The sequence below is a fragment of the Myiozetetes cayanensis genome, unplaced genomic scaffold (genome assembly GCF_022539395.1).
Source record: "Myiozetetes cayanensis isolate MyiCay16 unplaced genomic scaffold, myiCay2020 scf4, whole genome shotgun sequence".
NCBI classification, from domain to species: Eukaryota; Metazoa; Chordata; class Aves; order Passeriformes; family Tyrannidae; genus Myiozetetes; species Myiozetetes cayanensis.
In genome coordinates, this window is record NW_026087631.1 from 5,086,265 (window position 1) to 5,105,064 (window position 18,800).

Sequence of the window (18,800 nt, forward strand, 5' to 3'; positions counted from 1 at the left end):
TTTTACAGAAGATGCATTTCTTGTGTGGTTTTAATTTCTTGGCTCTCAGGAGCCCCAGCTAACCATCCTTTTCTGTTTTATGATGATATATCTGGCACAATCTTTCCTTCCTTTTTTTTCTTTCTCCCCCTCCCCCTCCTTCTCCATACAAACCAGATTTTTAACAGAGGAGTTTCTCTTAGAAATGTTCTCCTCCAGTTGGTGACGCACTTGAAATTCCCTGGGTGAAATGATCTCCTTTCCTTCCCCCTAAAACATTCCTATCAACCCTATCTCCACCCACACCAAAACAACATTCATCGGTTCCATATGCTGCTGAACAGCTCTGTGCTGTTTTATGAATAATGTATGCTGGCTTGTTAGAAGAACGTTTGTTGTACAAACCAGTGGAATTTAGGATTGAGAGCAATATCAGCAGACATGCCATGCTGTGCACTAATGCACAGGCCTTTTGGGGGTACTATTCTGGCACCTCTGCTGCATCCTCATCAGAAGGGGGAAATGCGCGAGAAGCCGGGGGCATGCGGGCTTTGAGTCTGGCAAGGAGCTACAGGCACTCTGTGATCAGAGCCCTTATCCTCGCCTTGCCAAGTGTTACAGATCTGTGCATGAGGACAGGAGAAAATGTCAAGATCTGGGTTTTGGGGGAGGGTGACAAATAGCAGGTGGTGAAGTAGTATAGATCTGTATGCAAGCGACAGTTCTGGGGGAGTGCCACCTTCACGTAACCACCTGAGCAGCAAACCAGGAGTGGTATGTAGCAGTGTGTTACACCCCATCCAAACCTGGCAGGAGGCAGTGACACAGAGCTATGCCCTGGTCCAAAGGATGAGCACATTAACACCTCTTAGATTCAGTTCAGACACCTAACATGTCTGGAATTTCTTGCCTCTGTAGCCTGTTTTATCTGCTGCTTTAGTAGTTTTTTCTCCCTCCGGTGAAGCTCATATGGCAGGAGCTGGGGCTGATGTGTGGGTGACTGCTCTGGTCTGAAGGGCAGAGCTGTAGGATGGGTGTTGAGTGACTGTGGGAGATGCTGAACTTCTGACTGCAAAGACTGAGCACATCTTTTGCCCAGAGGTGCATCTAGAACTTCCTTGGCTGCCTGGGATCAACCATGTTGTTATCAGCTGAAGGTGAAGAAGAAATTCCCTCAGACAGGGCTTCTGCCAGTGGCAGCAGGGAAGGGTGGCAGGGGCCTGGCTCCGAGAGCACAAGTGCATCGCTGTCCTTGGGGCATTAAAACCCACCTAAGGTATCTCCTGTAATGATCAGATGATCCTTCCCCTGACAATGGCTGCAGAAATCGGGGAGGAACTGGTTGCAAGCATAGAGCATGGGAGATAAGAACTAGCAAAGACAGTCTAGGTCATCCCTGCTATCTCTCTGAACCTGGGTTTGGTTTTGCCTATTTGTGGCAGGTGTTTCTGGCTTGTGTTTGCTTGTGGCAGGTGTTTCTGGCTCCTCCTTTATGTGTGGAGCAAGTATAAAAAACACCTGTGGTGCATTCCTTTCCCTCTTGAGAGGCTTTTCTGCACGGGCTGGTGCATACAGAAAGTCAGCAGTTTGCTCCATGAGCCAGCCCTGTGTTGCCTTTGGAGGGGAGGGCTCGATACAGTGCTCTGGGACCTCTTCAACATCTTGCTCCCTGCTGGCCAGGCTTTGCAGACCCTGTGCTGGCTGTTTCCTAGACAATTTACCAAGATCAGTACCTGGGTAATTTGCTACCTCTTTGTCCCTTTGTGCACACCTGCTTGTGCCTTCCTTTTGTGCACTGCTTCTGCATGCAGAGGGTGACTCACAGCATAGCTGGCAGCCGGCAGGTGACAAGAGCAGCCTGCTTAAATGGGTCCAGTGGTTTGTGCATGTGATGGAGGTTTTGAGGAGGGTGAGGATGGCGAGTGACCTTTTTTTTTTTATTTTCTTGGCAGCTTTATAAAATAAACAGGAGTTTTCAAAAGCGTTCTCTGCGTAGTTTTGCTTCTCTTTCCTGTTGGAATAAAAGTACCAACTGGTGAGAGCCTTGTGAAAATCTGGGTTTTTTGTTGTCCTACCTGCTTACCGGAGGGAAAATGGGGATGGGATTCAGCAGTTTCTTAAAGAGTTACAGCCTTCCACTTAAAAAGAGAAGTGTCTCTTGCCTAGTTTATGAACACATACAAACAAATCCCATAAACACATGAAAAACATCATCTTTTTTTACACTGCAATCTTCTAAAGTTCAGATTCAAGCTGTAAGAAACAGCATTGGCATTAAAAGAAGGAAAGTGTCTTGGATTTTGCCTGCTGTTCTGTTTTATGCAGCAATTTCTTTTATTCCGCCTTCAAAACTGCATTTGTTTCTCCAAGGAGCTTACAGCAGTACTGGGCCTCAGGTGTGGTGGACCAGGAGAACAGCAATTATGAGAAAGGGGGAAGATGTAAGCTGCTAAGTAGTGGGTCTTTGCGTCTGGGTAATAGAACTAAAATGTCAAAGGGTTGAAGTCAGACACTGCTGAGTGGTTGATATGTAGGGTTTGGATCCTGGCTATAGTAGCCTTGGGTGCCAAAAGAGATAGGAAGTCTTTCCCCTTTCCAAGTGGTATCAGCCCAGCCTGGAAGATGAGACCCCCACAGTATTCATTCTGGCATTCCCTGCTGTGGTTGAGCCTCCCGTTTTCTGCTTACACAGGGAATTTACCAAACACTTCCCAGGCTAGCAGGTGAGAAGTGGTGATTGTTGTCAAACTGTAAGAGTGTTTTAAATTGGAGGCTTTTTCATTTTTTTTTTTTCATCTCCCAGAGAGAAAACATGAGTTAATAAAACCTTTTCTTGCAGCCAGTTAAGTACAGTGAAAGTCATGACCACGCCATAATCTCTGATCAGCTTGTTGCAATTTAGGTGCTTGTCTCAGAGCTTGTTTGATTTAGTCATACTCTGGAGAAATGTCTGCTGAAAAGAGCTGCTGTGTGAATCAGGGCCTTGGGGAACAGCCATGAAATAAATGGTAGAGCAGGTGCTGTACTGTACACATCTGCTACTAGCTGCAAAACATGACAGGAGGAAATTTTACTTCCCTGGAACATGTGAGTGCCCAGTAGACGTCAGGAAGGTGTTAAAGCATAAATTGTTATGGAGAGGGGGCATAAAACAGCTCTAAAAGGCTGGTGAGTCCAGAATCAAGTGTGCAGCCTGGCAGCAGTCTCAGCCGGAGACGTAGCTTGGGGGACAGGCGTGAGAACTCACGTGTCTGCATCCCTTGAGAGGTCTCTTTGCTGATGTCTCCATGAATGTGCTTGGCAGCTACACCAAACATGCCCTGTATACAGCTGCCCAGGCTGTGGATACTCCCTAGGATTTTTTTTTTTTTCCTGTTTTGTAAATAGCAGAGACTTTCTGATAGGCTGTGTTTGATGCTCTATAGGAGACAGTGTCCTTTGTCAACTGTATGCCATATGACTGGATTAGTGTCTGTTACTCCCTAAAGAAGGAAGAGGGAGTCTGGCTCATTAGTAGAGGTTGGGACAAACACATGTCACTTTCCACGAGGCAGAAGCCTGGGGCATTTGTTGTTCCTGTATCAATCTGGACTTCTGCTTTTGTGTGTCCTGCTCTTTGACTGTAGTGATCCCTAGAGACTTTCTTAGCAGTGAAATCTCATAAAATGCAGTGCTGCACGGAGCAGGTGCTCATTTTCAAAGGTTGTGACCCAATATTGTAGGCATTTGGGCCACAGAGCGAAAACTGTGTTTCCCTAAGCCAGGTTTTTGCTGTTTGAAAATCTCATTCAGCCAGATGGGGGAGAAATGCTATTTCTGAAAAAATGGGGCAGCAACTGGGGAAAGTATGCAGCCACTATCCCTTTTATTTGAAGTAGTTTTCTGGCTCAAAATGTAAGAGGTATTTTGATCATAGTAGGAAGATAAGAATGAGTCAAAGAATAAGAGGGGGGCTTTGGCCAAATAGTTAAGAAACGTAATGACTTCTAATAGAAAACACTGGGTGACCCCAGGCAACCAGCATCAGCATCAGCTTGTGTAGAAAAAAGGAGGTGTGTCTAATTCTGCTGGAGTGTTGGCAACATGGTGGGAGAAATACTAGCTCTTTCTTTTGCTTTCTTCCTGCACAGTGGTCTTAAAATGTCTTGATAGGCTTCATCTAAAAATTAAGCAAAATGCCTGCAAATTGGCAGAAATGCCCTTTGGCTGTTTGCCTTTGGTACAGAGCTCCTTAGGTTTTCACAGGCAAGCTGGTATGGTGAAGTCTTGGCCTCCATTAAAGTAAATGACAAAAAGGTCTCACTGAGTGTCGGAAATTAAGTTGAACCTTGAATTTCAGGGACTGTTAGATGAGTGTGAAAGTGACTGGACGATCACATCCAGAGTGTAGTGGTCAATGTCTCTTGAGTCCTGATGGACATCAGTGACAAGTGGTTTACCTCAGGGGTCTGTACTGGGACCAGTGTTATAATATCTTCATTAATGACATAGACAAAGGGATTGAGTGCAGCCTCAGCAGATCTGCAGATGGCACCAGGCTGAGTGGTGCAGTTGACATGCTAGAAGGACAGGATGCCATCCAGAGGGACCTGAAAAAGTTCAAGAAGTAGGCCCTTGCGAATTTCATGAGGTTTAACAAGACCGAGTTCATGGTGCTGCACCTGGGTCAGGGCAACCCCGTGTATCAAGACAGGCTGGGGGATGAACAGATCGAGAGCAGCCCTGCTGAGAGGGACTTATGGGTGCTGGTGGGTGAGAGGCTGGACATGGCCCAGCAAAGTGCACTCACAGCCCAGAAAGCCAGTTGTGTCCTGGGCTGCATCCAAAGCAGCGTGGCCAGCAGGGCAAGGGAGGAGATTCTGCCCCTCTGCTCTGGTGAGACCCCTTCTGTAACACTGCACCCAGCTCTGGGGTGCTCAGCACTGGAAGGACATTACCCTGTTGGAGCGAGTCCAGAGGAGGACCACCAAGATGATGAGAGGGATTGAGCACCTCTCCTGTGAAGAAAGGCTGAAAGAACTGGGATTATTCAGCCTGGAAAAGAGAAGGCTTTGGGGTGACCTAATTGCAGCCTTCCAGTACCTGAAAGGAGCCTGCAAGTACTTTTTACAGGAGCAGGTAGTGACAGGACAAGGAGGAATGGCATCAAACTGAGAATACAGTTAGATTAGGTATTAGGGAACAATTCTTTACTGTGAGGGTGGTGAGGCACTGGAACAGATTGCCCAGAGAAGCTGTGGATGCTCCATCCCTGGAAGTGTTCAAGGCCAGGTTGCATGAAGCTCTGAGCAACTTGGTCAGGTGAAAGGTGTCCCTATCCATGGGAAGGGTGTTGGAAGTAGGTGATCTTTAACCCTTCCAACCCAGGCCATTCTATGGTTCTCCAATTTTCAAAAGGCACAAACCACAAACCCCAAAAACCTGCTTGAGGAAATGACTGTAGTCTTAAAACCTGCATTTAGGATATTTTCCATAGGTGAGGTTTCTGCTCCACATTTCTGCATTGACGTGAGCAGATATGGTACTTTCTTGGTCAAAGGCAGCTTCCTTGCTGATATTAGTTGGGTACCTTTCCTCAACATATGTGTATATTTCTTCAACATATGCATGTGTGACAGGGGTCAAGCAATAATTCCATCTCATTTCTCTCCCTTTGCAGGCCCTCTACAATTCAATCAAGAATGAGAAGCTGGAATGGGCAGTGTAAGTATACTGTGTAGAAATTGGGAGTTTAAAAATAGTACCTGTGTAGTAATCTGTTTATCCCTCCTATGACACCATCTGTGTGGGCTCCAAAGTCTGTAGCAGATAGCCAGTGTATGTAATGAGTTTGATTTTCTGGTAATGAATGATCTGGCAATACAGACTCATCTGTTTCTCCAGCAAGGGGAGTTGTTAATGATAGGAGCCAACTGCATTTGTAAGGAAAGAGGACATTTCATTTAGCAGGAAACTTCAGCCTGAAAAGAGAGAAATTAAATCCTCTGTTGTTCTATGACTGCATAAATAAAACAGAAGTTGACTTCCCCCTTTATCTTTCTGTACATTGTGTCAGAACCACTGAATAGAAACACACGTCTTGGATTGAGTTTCCTGCTGTTGGTTTATTGTCTTGGTTTGTCTCCTGATTAACTATGGATAACTTGACAACAACCTAATATGGAAGATAATAAACTGGACAAAGTCTGATATCACCCCCAATCCTTACCTGCTTTTGACAGGCTAATACTTGATAACTGTGGAAATACTGCAGACAAGCAAAAGCTTCTATTTCTGACTGTGTTAACTGACATTTTGCTGTGCTCAGTTTTCATGTGGTCTAGTTATGCCAGGAAAGAGTAGAAGGGTCTCCTTTAGGTCTAGCCACTTGCAGAACAGTGGATTCTGATGTAAAATAGAAGAATGCTGTTTTCTATCTTGTTTTGGCTGCACAAAATATTTCCCTGCATGTATTTGCATATCTGAAACCTCACCTTCTTGGGAACAGTATATGTTTGGAGTGCATGCTGCTGCACCTTTTGTGCTAGAAGTCCTAGTAACTGCCATAGGTCTTGCAGGCCAATTGGCTTCCAGTCTTCCTTGTTTTAAGTTGATGATCTTCAAATAAGCTTCTTGTCAAGGTGTGCAGCCTCGCTTACAAAGGGCTGCTGGTTCCAACTGGGATTGCAGTCCCAGTTCCGATGTTTGTTAGGTAGTGTCAGAGTAGTAAAGAAGGTGTGCTGGTAAGGGGAAACAGCAGAAAGTGCCATCTCTGATAAGCATCATAAAAATCATGGTGGGAGACATTTTCACAGGCTGTGCCTTGGACCTGGAACACGCTGTGTGAATCTTACATGTCACACCAGAGCTGTTTGCCAGACCCTGTCACAGGTGCTTTAGACCCAACAGAATCCGTTATGTGACTCTCTTGATGTCAGAATTTTCCTCCAGCTCTTGCCAGGAAACCAGACCGTGTCTAATACACTTGGGCAGCCTCCAGGTGGGAACTGGCTCATGACTGGCTCTGCTCCCATGAACTTCAGTCAAGGTGATTTATGAGATAGCTTTTTCTTGTATAGGTGGTAACTGCTTTGGCATTTACGTAGTCTAGTCCATGTCCCTTATTTGGGGGAAAATTGCAAGCAGGCTGGAAGAGGAAGAATTCAGACTCTTATTTAAATAAGACTTCAGGTAGCTATAAAGTCACCTTCTCGCAGGGGAATGCTCAAAGAGGCCAGTTGTCTATTCCTGTCTGAGACTGACAGATGGCTGGGACTGATGTGACAATTACTTTCCATGACGAGAAGCGAATCTCATCCTGGGCATAGTCAAAGAGACTGTGCCTTTACCTTTAGAGCTGAGAGTACTAGCTGAAAGAAGGAGTGTGAAGATGTTTCTCCTCACTTTTACAGAGAGGTGTGATTAGTGTAAAGTAATAACCCCAAGGAGCCCTGTGGTTGCCTGAGCTAGAGGGAGGAGGCGAATAACTCTCTTGCTCTGCTGTTGTGATCTGCAGAGAAGGCTGAGTAGGGAGGAGACACGGTCAGTTTTACTGTGATCGGACTGAGGAAGATCCGTTCTCCCTTCTAAAGATTACTCTTTTGCTTCCCTGATGCACTTGGCAGGGGAAGAAGTGGGAGGTAAGTCAGACGTGAAGATAAGTCTGCAAAACCCAGTATAACTCCCTTGCGATGCTGGCAAATTGAAGGAATGCCTTTCCTCCAGCCAGAATCCCTTGGAGGATCTAAGACTCTTACCACCCAAAGGTTTAAGAGCTGCTCTGGAAGTACATTATTTGGTGGATTAATGACTATCAATTAATCCATAGGCAGGGGAGGGTAATGGTGGTACAGAAGAGGGGGAAAGACTGCTACCTTGGTTCTTATCTTACTGGTTGTGAGCGAGGCGTGTCATCATCCTAAATGGCTTGCTGTACATTTCCAGTAGAATTATATTCTGATCCAAAACCCATGCAAAGAAAAGGCTATCATCGACTCCCAATTTTGTAGTCAAGAAAAGTGGCACCTTAGTCAGCAGATGTGCTTCAGAGACTTTCAGCAGGACTATTCATTTACCCTTTACGAACAGGAAAGCACGAGTACAGCTCTGAAGAGAGAACTGCATTACTGTTCTTTTTCTCCAGTAGTGCCAGGCTCAAGCTCTCCACAAAGTTAAAAGTGAATCACATACCATGATCTGTAAAATAAAGAGATCTGACCAGGAATTTACCCTGAACTGGTGAATGTGCGATCCTCAAAGTGCACTTCTAGTCCACACTGTATGCCCCAAAGGTGCAAATTATTCTTCACATCTATTGTGGATGGGCTTAAATATGAAGCAAGGGAAGTTTGGGTTCATCCTTTAGAAAAGCTTGCTAGCAATAAGCCTTTTAAAGCAGGGCACAGGTTTGCCTGGATGAACTACAGAAGTGCTTTCATCAAAGGTTTTTGTGAAGTGGTTATTTGGTCTGGAATGGGTTAGGAAGAGTGGATCCAGCCTTAGAGATTGATTGGCCAGCCTTCTAAAATTCCTTCAGTCTCACTGTCCCTAATTCTATATCCCAAGTTTTGTAGGTGTTTCTCATCCTTTTGCTTTCACACTGATCATTATCATCTTCAAGCTGGAAGAGAAAAATCAGTTGGATTACAAAGATGCCAGAGCTAAATATGTTTTGTTTGCATGATGTTTACATGGAAATGTGGTGGTGAACACTATTGCTCTCCATTGTTCGTAATGCTGTGTCTGTTTCCCCTTGAAGGTGATAGGAATAATAAAATCATAATCTTAAAATAAGTGATCTAGAATGAAATCCTAAAGCACTGCTTACAAAATTGCTGAAGCCAAATGGGCGCGTTTGAGCCAGCTGTATCCCGGAAGATTTCTCACAGCAGAACAGTAGAAGTAGTAGTTTTCAGGAGAACCACTTGATTTTTAAGTAGCTGATGATAAAAGGTTTTTTATTCCAGAGAAGTTTAGACATGGACACGGTGTATTTTTTTGTTGTTGTTTTTCTGGACTATGGTGAAAAATTATCCCCTTTCAGCCAAAACAAAACAGGTCATTGAGACAGTGATGGTGGGAAAGGGACACTGCCAAATCAAACTGTGATGCTGAGATCAGGGTGGTTATAAAGACTTCTGTGCTAAAGCTCACTTTTTTTCTAGGTCAAACTGAGAAACTTCTCCCCATTATAATTAACTCTTTGTCTCCCAAGTGTTAGGATGTTTCCTGTTCGCAGCTTCTTGTTTTGTTTTAGTGGGGGGTCAGGTGATAATCACTTGGGTCGCCTTTCTTCCCTCCAAATTGCCAAATTCCTAATACAGATGCTATCAGTTACACAGAGGCATATGTTAAAAATCTGAATTGTTTGTCAGCTAAAATTTTTAAATTATTGAACCCAACCTTCTGCCACACCATGCAAGTTTGCTATTTGAACAAATGCAGAGACAAAGCAGCTTTTTAAAAATAAAGGGCTTCACTCCATCTTTATGGCTTAGTGACTTCAAGGTTTTCCAAGGCAGAACCTCAGATCAGACCACAGAGAATACAGTCATATTTTTGTTACAGAGAGAACTGGATGGTGCTTTTCTCCCAGAAGACAAAAATGGAACTTCCTTGTCTTTCTGAGGAGAGGCAAAAAATGTATTTTTTCAGCAGGATGGCAACATCTGTATTTTTAAGTTATTAAGATCTGTGTGTTTAAGAATAAGAGGCAAACTCTTTCCACTTGTCAGCAGTCATGTTTGGAAACGAAAACATCGGTGTTTCAATGCTCTGACTTGGAGTGATAGAGCAAGCAGATCCTGGCTTTGGTGTGCTGGTTCTCATGGGCAGCCAGAGTGCTGGTTACTGCACTGTCTGCTGGTCCTTTCCAGTGAGACAGGATGAGGGAGGTGGAACTGAAGCTCCTTGTTTTGGGACACTTTGCAAATGCCATGTGCCATAAGCAGAGTACTGGGGCCTTTTGCTGTTCCCAGCACCCTGCAGAACAGAGGCACTGGGGGTCCCATTTCATGTGGATGGAAAGTGAGACCTGTGAGAGGTTTCACAGCTATCAACCCCTTCCAGTCATCAGAAAGGGGTCACCAAAGGTCTCACCCAGAGACAGAGTTTGTCTTCCTCTGCTGATCAAAGACAGAAAATCTCTTAAGACTTCTGCAAACCTAAGTGGACCTCCATGATGGTGTTTGGCTGCTGAAAGTGTGTTTTTTTCCCCCGAAGGCACAAAATAGGACTGTGCCATTTTCCATTTGAAATGGAAAGGAGGGGCACTGGTCCTGCCCTTAAAAAGGACCTGAGCTATGCCTGTGTGACACTACATCCATGGTTCTGAACATAGTACAGAGACCCCACCCACCAACTCTTGCCCTCACATCACAGGAGGCCTTCACACTGGGGATGTTATGAGGCTGGAATGGGCTGTGAGAGGCATCTGAGGGTGGGGAAATAGGCAGATCCCCCACAGGTTAGGGTTTCAGAGATTGGTTTTCAGGTTTATGTACCCAGAGGCCCACTGAATTTTCTACAGTTGTTCCTTGCAAATGTACCCTAAAGGCCTGTGAGCAGTAAGCTCAGATTGCTGCATAATTGATAAAGAGTATGCAGGATTTATCTATTCAGACTTTGGGGGATACCTGAGCAAAGGCTAATAGCTGAACTTTTTTTGCTACTTTGACAGTCCTCCCAATTGTCCTGCATTCTTCTTATGCCTGACCATTGAACCAATGTGGAGTGTTTGAAGAAATGAATCCCAGATCCTCTGGTTTTCATACATTTCTTGTTTGTAGGGACTCTCTCCTGCCTCTCTAGCTCCTTCCACTGCAGCCTACAGACCGAATCGTGCATCCTGACCTCCTGCATATTGTCAGAGTACTCAGCTCTCAGAAATGCCTAAATCTTCTGAGTCTCAAGGTTGTCCCATTTTCATGGTAGATCAAAAGACCAGTTGAACGTTTGTTCAAAGCTACCAGCAGTCATTACAACAGATGCTACTTTTTCCTTGTCCACCCTGTCTTTTGAAGAATTCATGTTTTATTAGCTGCCCCAGAGGTGCTGAGTTTAAGAGCACTGCCCCCAGCACTTAGTGGTGTCCAGGATTGCTCATCACACCACCTGGGGCTGCTTGGTTAAGGGCATTGGTATATTCCCACAGGACAGTTGATGAGTATACAATAATTCTCTCCCATAGCTCAAAGGAGAGAGTTTATTCCAAAAAATGTTAAGCCTTTTACTGCAGTAGGTCTCTGCTGACAAGGAGAAATCCACTGTGTCCTTGGCCGAGATCCCAGAATTCACAAGGCACTTCTGTGTGACAAATCAGCCTGAGTGCTTATGCCCTTTGAGAGATTCTAGTCTGGATTAAGTGCCACAGGCTTGAGAGAAGTTGCTCCTGAAATGGACATATATCTGAGAAACACATGTCACACAGTGATTCAGATTTGCCAGCAGCTTGTGAGCGTAGTAGACACAGGAAGGGTGGGGGCAAACAAAATTGTCAGAAATGCCTCCACTGTTTTAATTGGGAGAGGGCTTCAACTGAGGCATACATGAAGAAGTCCTTTACTGCTTTGACCAGTAAAAAGTTTTGCAGAACTTTTTGTTCTGGAGGGGGAGAACACACCAATAGGCTAAAAGATGCAAGGACTACCCTCCCTTGCAGGAATCAGGTCTTCAAGTGAAAGTTTTGTTCCCCTTTATCAGGAGACCTTGCAAGACAACGCCTCCTTGATTATATCTCTACAATTAAATCAAGAGTCTAGCACCTTTGCGTGACTCTAGGGACAAATGTCAATGTGTAGCATCTGTATCCACACTGTTGAAAAGTTGTATCCTCCAAAGGGAGACACTTGTTTCCATGCTGCCTGTTAGGATGGTCCTTGTTAGGGTGGTCCTTGCCCATGCTGATTCCTAAATGGTGTCTGGAAATTGTCTGGGAGGGTACTGAGACCATGCCAAGCATAAATTAATACGAGGTGATCAAAGTCAAATGCTTGGGAACATTCCCTGGTACTGTGGAGTTCACTAATGCAAACTCCATGTTTCTGGATTTGGTTTCCTTATTGTCAAACCAGTCTAATATACTTTGATCTCCTTACACTAAATTATTCCCCAGAAGACCATTTCACAGAATCATAGAATCATTTTGTTTGGAATCACCTAGTTCATAGAAGACCTCTAAGGTCATCAAGTCAAGCCTTTGATCAAATACCACCTTGTCAGCTAGACCATAGCACTGAGGTGGCATGTCCAGTCATTTCTTGAACACCTCCAGGGGTGGGGACTCCACCAGTTTTCCTGGGCGCTCCATTCCAATGCTTCATCACCCTTTCAGTGAAAAAACTCCTCCTGATGTCCAACCTGGACCTCCCCTGGTGCAGCTCGAGGCGATGTCCTGTTGTCCTGTCTCTAGTTGCCTGGGAAAAGAGACTGAGCCCCACCTTGCGACAGCATGCCTTCAGGAATTTGTAGAGAATGATAGGGTCTCCCCTGAGCCTCCGTTTCAGCAGAGTTCAGAATAACACAGATTGTTCCTCTAGCCTGCAGTTCTTGGAGGACATTTCTTTGAACGGTCATCCCCATAAATAGACATGGTAGCCACGTGCCCCTAAAGGAGCTCCTGGATCGACATATGCCTTGCTAATCCTCATCTAATACATGCTTTTGAACATGTACATGTGATTGGAAGGTCTGCCCAAGCTTGCTCTCTCTGTTAATCCTCTGGGTCCAGTGAGATACAGCAGCTTGAAGCCCACCCCCAGTGGGTTGTCAATATTAGACGCCATTATGCTCAAACAATAACAATAATATTTTTTTTAAATCAGCGCTCTTAGGAGAAGAATTGCTACCTTCACCCTAATAAACTGGAGAGGAATGTATGTGGACTTCAAAGCACTCAAAGGAAGAGGGGCTGCTCTGTAATCTGATGCTAGCTGTGGTTCCTCCAGATATGCCATCCATCCACCTTCAGTGGCTTGTTCTCTGAAAACCATTGTCCTACTCTTGTGATTGACACCCTTTGTTTTCTGTGTTGTCTAGTCCTTTTTAGCCTTTGCCTGTAAGGAGCAAAAAGGCATTTATTAGTCAGCGATGCCTGTGACTTGCTGCATTGTTGTCCCCAAGAGCTATGTTGAGTACATTGCCCTCATAAGTAACATTTTGAGCAGCATTTTATTTCCAAAATACTGATAATGTAGTTCGCCCAGTGTAGTTGTTATTTTTAAATTACTACTTTTATGCTGGTCTGTAGAGGAAAATAAAGAAAAGGAGGTAGAGTCTGTATTTCATATACTAAGTTAATGGGTAAGCCACAGTGATCTGCAGTAATCTAATTCTTTTCATCTACTTATGAACTCATGAAGAAATTGGAGAATTTTCAGGAGAGCCCAGCAGGCAAATATTTCCCATTTTAGCACTCAGATAAGTGGAATTAAAAATAGGTGATGTGGGAGGACACAGAACACTCTTGAAGTCTTATCTTCTGAGACTGTTATGGAAACTTGGGCTTTATTGAAAATCTGGCTTCTGTGTCCTGTGCTGGTGAAGTAGGTGACCTGAAGCTTTGCTGTAATACAACTACATTTATGTAGCAAATATTTAGCCTTCTCTATGAAAAAGGCACCCTATAAAGAGAGAGGTGTGTTTTGAAAAGCAGCATTCAAGAATTGCTGAAATGAAACTTTTCTGGTCATCCCGTGATTTATGCTTAATTTTCACTGCTTTTTAAGGGATGAAGAAGAGAAAAAAAAGTCTCACTCAGATGGTACAGATGAAAAGGATAACGGGAGCCAGACAAAGGCTGTCAGTCGAATTGGCAACTCAAATAACCCGTTCCTGGACATCCCTCATGACCCCAATGCTACTGTGTACAAAACTGGATTTCTGGCCCGGAAAATCCACGCTGATATGGACGGAAAGAAAAGTGAGTATTTTTCACTCCTAACGTGCTATTTTCTTACTATGTCTGCACAGTGCTACTTACCAATGAGCCCACGTGCTTCTCAAGGCAAATAGTGCTGCTTCATTAGGGGGAATTGCAGCAATAACAAACAACGCAGCAATTGGATTATCGACACTCTCACTGTTAGGCCAGGATTTACAATGCTTAGTCCCATTTGCAGCAGCTCTAATGCACGAGCGCGATAAGTGACGTGATACGGCAAAGCAATGTGAATTTTTTTTTTGCGCTAAAAGAAAATTAATATCGTGGTTTACAGAAGGGGGAACAATTTCAAGCGAATTGCAGTGGCTGTTCCCCAGAAATTTGGTAATCCTCCGTTTCCTTACGTGACACCAGTTTGCTCCAAATCCCCCCTCCCTTCTGGGTCTGTCTTTAAAGAAGGTCTGTTCTTTACTTCTACTTGGAAGATGCTGTAACCATTCCCTTCCCTTCTTTCCCAGACTTGGGTCAGACAGCCAATGAAGTGCAGCAGCTTTTGGCAACAGCCAGCTTTACACCGTGCAGTTCCTCTCTGCCCCTTTCTTATAATAATCTTGCTGCGTCTCTTGCTTTAATTAATCCTCTTTCCTTCTTTTGCTACTTCTGTTTGTGGTGCACTAATTACCGAGGGCCTCTGATTCACCTGCGTGTGTTTTGTTGCTTGAGTATCTTCATTTGTTTTCTGTTGGTATTGGAAACAGCAGAGCATCTGTATTTTCCCTGATTATTGTTGATGATTGCCTGCTCATGGTTCACATTGTTGGGCTAAATCCCGAAGACAAAGTCTGGCTTTGTGATGGGTTTCCAGTCTCTCCTGGCTAGGCTAAGCTCTTTGGGTTCCACATGTTTTGCTAGTGTATTTTAGAAGGTGCAGTTGGAGGTCGGTGTTTTGTAGATGGAAGCTGACAGCTGGACAGCTAAATCCAGACAGACATGTCAAAATCAAACTGACCTCATTCTTTGTGATGACTGGATGCTCTGAATAGATCGCTCTTTATTAAACGTCTGCTTATTTAACCTTAATAAGTAATTGTATCTGGTTGCCCTTATTAAATGGTTTCTTTAATTATAGGTATCAGAACTGCTCATTATTCAGCACACTGGATGCTGGCATTTTGGGCATAACCCTTTTATGAGTAATGTAATTAGGGCCATGCTTTCAGAAGCTCCTGTACAACTTAGAGGTCTGTCTTGTTGTCCTCTCAAAAAAGTTGCATCCTGGCTTTCTAGTGGCAAGTAAAACAAGTTTTTTTTTTTTTTTATAGTTAGTTAGACCTTTTCCTATTTCATTTCCTAATAGAGCTGTTGCAGGGTAGAGATCAGCTTGTGTGGGATTTTTAAGGAAGTGATGTACTAGAATGCCTATATGTATTTTCTTAGGAAAGGAATATTGAGGGCTAAAGCACTTAGGCACTTAGAGGAGAGGAATGTAAGAGGGGCCTATGCCTGGAAGCTGAACTGAGCAAATGCCAATTAGAAATAAGGTCTGTTATACAAAATGAGAATGATTAACCTCTGGAGCAAGGGACCTGTAACCTCTTCATCACTTGCTTTCTTAGATCAGAGTGGGATGCCTTTCTGAGTGTCATGCTTTAGTTGTGCACCAGTTATTAGTTTCAGTATAGGGGCAGTGGTTTGTATATATCTGAATGCTGGTCAAAGGTGTGTGCTTGGTGGAGAGAGAGCTTAGATGCAGGCTTCCAGTCTCTGGCACTGTGACCTTCTTCTCTCCCTCTGTTGTAGCTGAATTTCAAACTGGATCCTTCAGCCTTCATGCTGAATTTTTTTTTTCCCCCTACTGTATGTTTCTAGGAATTCATGGGCTGGATACGTTGTCTCTGTAACCTCTAACTTCTTTAAGTTAGAGGTTAACCTCTAACTGACTTTAGGTTTCTTGAGGGGTGTTTTTTTTTCCCTTAGGATTTTATTTGGCACCCTTCTCCTTTCTAAATGGCAGCTTGGGTGTGCAGCACCAGTAAGGGGAAGGATGCTCTTGAGAGACAGTGCTTTCTGAGCAGCGTCCTGTAGGTCCTGAGCAGTGCCAGCCAGCCTGCTGTGACATGGAGAAAGAGTGTTTCTTTCTGAAAACTACCACAGTGCAGCACTCAGACCTAGCTGTGTAGGGGCAGCGTCTGCCTACCTGCAAGTGCACAAAGGCTGGATCTCTGTGGCCTTCTTTCTGCACTGCTGCTGTTCCCTTTCTGATCCAGTCCAGGGCTGTCGTCAGGGTTGTTGTATTACCCTCTCTCACAGCAGGTCTGTGCAGGCGCTGTGCTAAGTTGCATTGTCCTTTGAAAAGGATGGTACAAAGGGGGTTTAACGCAGGACTAATGTAGCTCTCCTGTTGCCTAGAAAAAGTGTAAAAATGGATCCGAGTTAAATGGGTTTTCGTTTGTTTTCTTTGCAGCTCCCCGGGGAAAGCGAGGCTGGAAAACCTTTTATGCTGTGTTGAAGGGAACCGTCCTGTACTTGCAGAAGGTAGGGGAAATCACTGTTTTTTGAAAACTAATTAAAGAGGGATAAAGCAGCAGGCGTCCTCTCCACTCTCTCGGCCCACCTCCAGGCTCCTTTCCCTCCGGCGCACAGCGCAGCTGATCTCTTTCCCCTGCACCCTGTTTACACACACACTCAGGCATTAATCCTTGCGTTGACACCCTCTCCCTTTTCTCAATTTCAAGTTCATTTCCACTGTCCCATCCACGTGTGCGCCCTGCCTGTTCCGTTGCTGTCTCATTGCTGTCTCTCGCGGCTGAAAAAAACAGCCAGCCTGAGCAGCAAAGGCAGCCTCCTCTCTCTGTGTCCTGCACAGATTCCTCCAGGGTGCTTTTAACTTTGCATTTCATACGTATGACTTCCCCTTCTGTAAGGTTGCCCTCCTTTCCCACCTTTTCATGGTACACTTTACTGCAGTGCCTGCAAGACCAGCTGCAGAGCAATTGAACAACAGCTTGGCCTTGGTAGGAATCTGCAGCTTCTGTTCCGTTGCAAAATTGAAGGATAAAAGGATACTACTTTTTTTTTGCCAAAGCAAGAAGAGACTGGTTTCTAACAAAATGTGCTTCCTGACAGCAAGAAGTCTAAAAAAAATGTCAAATGAAACCCTCCAAGCCTTTTGTCACAAGCTTAAATTTATTATAGTACATTTTTAACTATACTGCTGGAACATAAAATGCAACATATGACTGAGAGCTGTCAAAATCAAATAAATGGTATCAGCTAAGTAGGTTGCTAAGGCTTTTTGCCCCCCAGTGTAGATGAAATATTCATGGAATAGGTGCTGTTTGTCCAGACTACTCTGTATTGCAGAAGCATGCTTCTTCGAAAGCTGTTTTACATTTCCACCACGTTTTGCAACTGTCAGGAGTGCAAGTACATACTGCAAGTACATTTCCTCCTCCCCTACTGTGTCTTTCTGAAGTTGTTGGTTTCATTGGCACCAACCTGGATGTTCTCTGACAAGAAAGAGAGTGGTTTGGATCAAATTATTACAGCATGGGGTTTACAAGGTGGATGCTCTGGGTGCCGTACCTTTTTGAGAGGGCTGAAATCCCGAAACAGACAAAACAGTCTGCAGTCAGGGTGGAAGATTTGGGCTGAAAGATGGATGTGATATGCTCAAGGTCAGTGCAGGAGACTAGAACCAAGTCTGCTGAATCCCAAGTCCTGTTACTGGCAGCAGGTTCAGGTTTTACTAAAGTGGCCTTTGTGCTTGCCATTTCCTGGGTGAAATGAAGTCACCTGCTTCAGTTTCTCAAATAAGTCATCTTTAGTGTTCACCTGAAAAGACTGCATGGTTCCCTAAGAAGTAAGAGGGCTCCTTGTTTGTAATACATGAATTAATTTCTTATTTGATATTTAAGGAGGGATTAATAAGCTTTCAAGGGGAAGAACCAAGGATACTGTCTGTTTTAGAGTCTTAATTAGATATCGTTAGGAGTATTGCTGGCATATCAGTTTAAAATGCTTTCTGTTCAAAAAAATGTTGAGATGCTGATGTAGCATGCAAATTTTCTACAGAATGCTGCTCTCCCCACTCTCACCCTCCGTGCATTGAAGAGCAAATAGAGTAATTTCCCATGTGACTGAATCTTTGCCGAATGAAATGCATCGTTGGCATTCTTGTTCTTATTTGTTTGTTATTTGTGTGTTTTTCGCTTGTCAAAGCACTTGAATTCCGTGATTACAGGGCAGTACTCTGCAAAGCTGCATTCTCCCACTTGGTCTGGAAGACATTTGCGCTGAAACTATCTTACTGCAGCACACTGACAAGCAAGGCTTTTTCTTTGGTGCTGTCAAAGGTTGACAGAAGGGTGTGATGGGAAGTAACTCATTCCAGGAGTGGTCAGGGCAACTGTGAGCCTCCCCAGGGCACTTAAATAGAGTTTGCTCTGTTAGGGATGTAGTGTCACAGAAGGTGAGGGTGCCAGGGTTTTAAAATAAGACCTAGGCCAAGTTGTTATAGTAAAAGTTTCTGACCTGTTATTTCCTTTTGTAGTGTACATATTTCAGTGTTAATTATAGTAATTTCAGAAAGTTTGGGAGTGTTTTAGAACAGCTTGATTTCTTTGTGGAAGTGCATAGCTCTGGCAGTAGTCTTGGTCAGAGGATTTCCTTGTCTCTGTTCATCTTGTCTCCTGATTAAAGAGGGCTGTGGGCTAGGGTGCATTCACATGCACACACACATTTTTCCTCTTTCTCTTACTATCTGTATTTGCAGAGATAACATCTGTGATGGTGACTTCATTGCACTGAGTGCTATTCAAGCAAGGCAGGGAGAAATCTCACTGTTCAGGTGCTGTCTGTACATAAACACATGTGTAAATCTCTGCAGTATTGCTTTCTTTGTTTATCTCTAACTCAACTGTTCCCTCAAGACAGTATTGTAATATAAATATTAATTGTTTGT

General features: G+C 44.2%; 1 protein-coding gene across 2 annotated transcripts in view; it reads left to right on the top strand.

Annotated features, from left to right (window-relative positions):
- PSD3 (pleckstrin and Sec7 domain containing 3) overlaps positions 1 to 18,800 on the top strand; it is a 112,030-nt gene that overhangs the window by 69,398 nt on the left and 23,832 nt on the right. For both annotated transcript variants that reach the window (XM_050330221.1, XM_050330222.1), the window contains 3 exons: positions 5,639 to 5,682; positions 13,683 to 13,876; positions 16,302 to 16,372. In XM_050330221.1, coding sequence (XP_050186178.1) covers positions 5,639 to 5,682; positions 13,683 to 13,876; positions 16,302 to 16,372 — 309 coding nt within the window. The remainder of the gene's footprint in view (positions 1 to 5,638; positions 5,683 to 13,682; positions 13,877 to 16,301; positions 16,373 to 18,800) is intronic.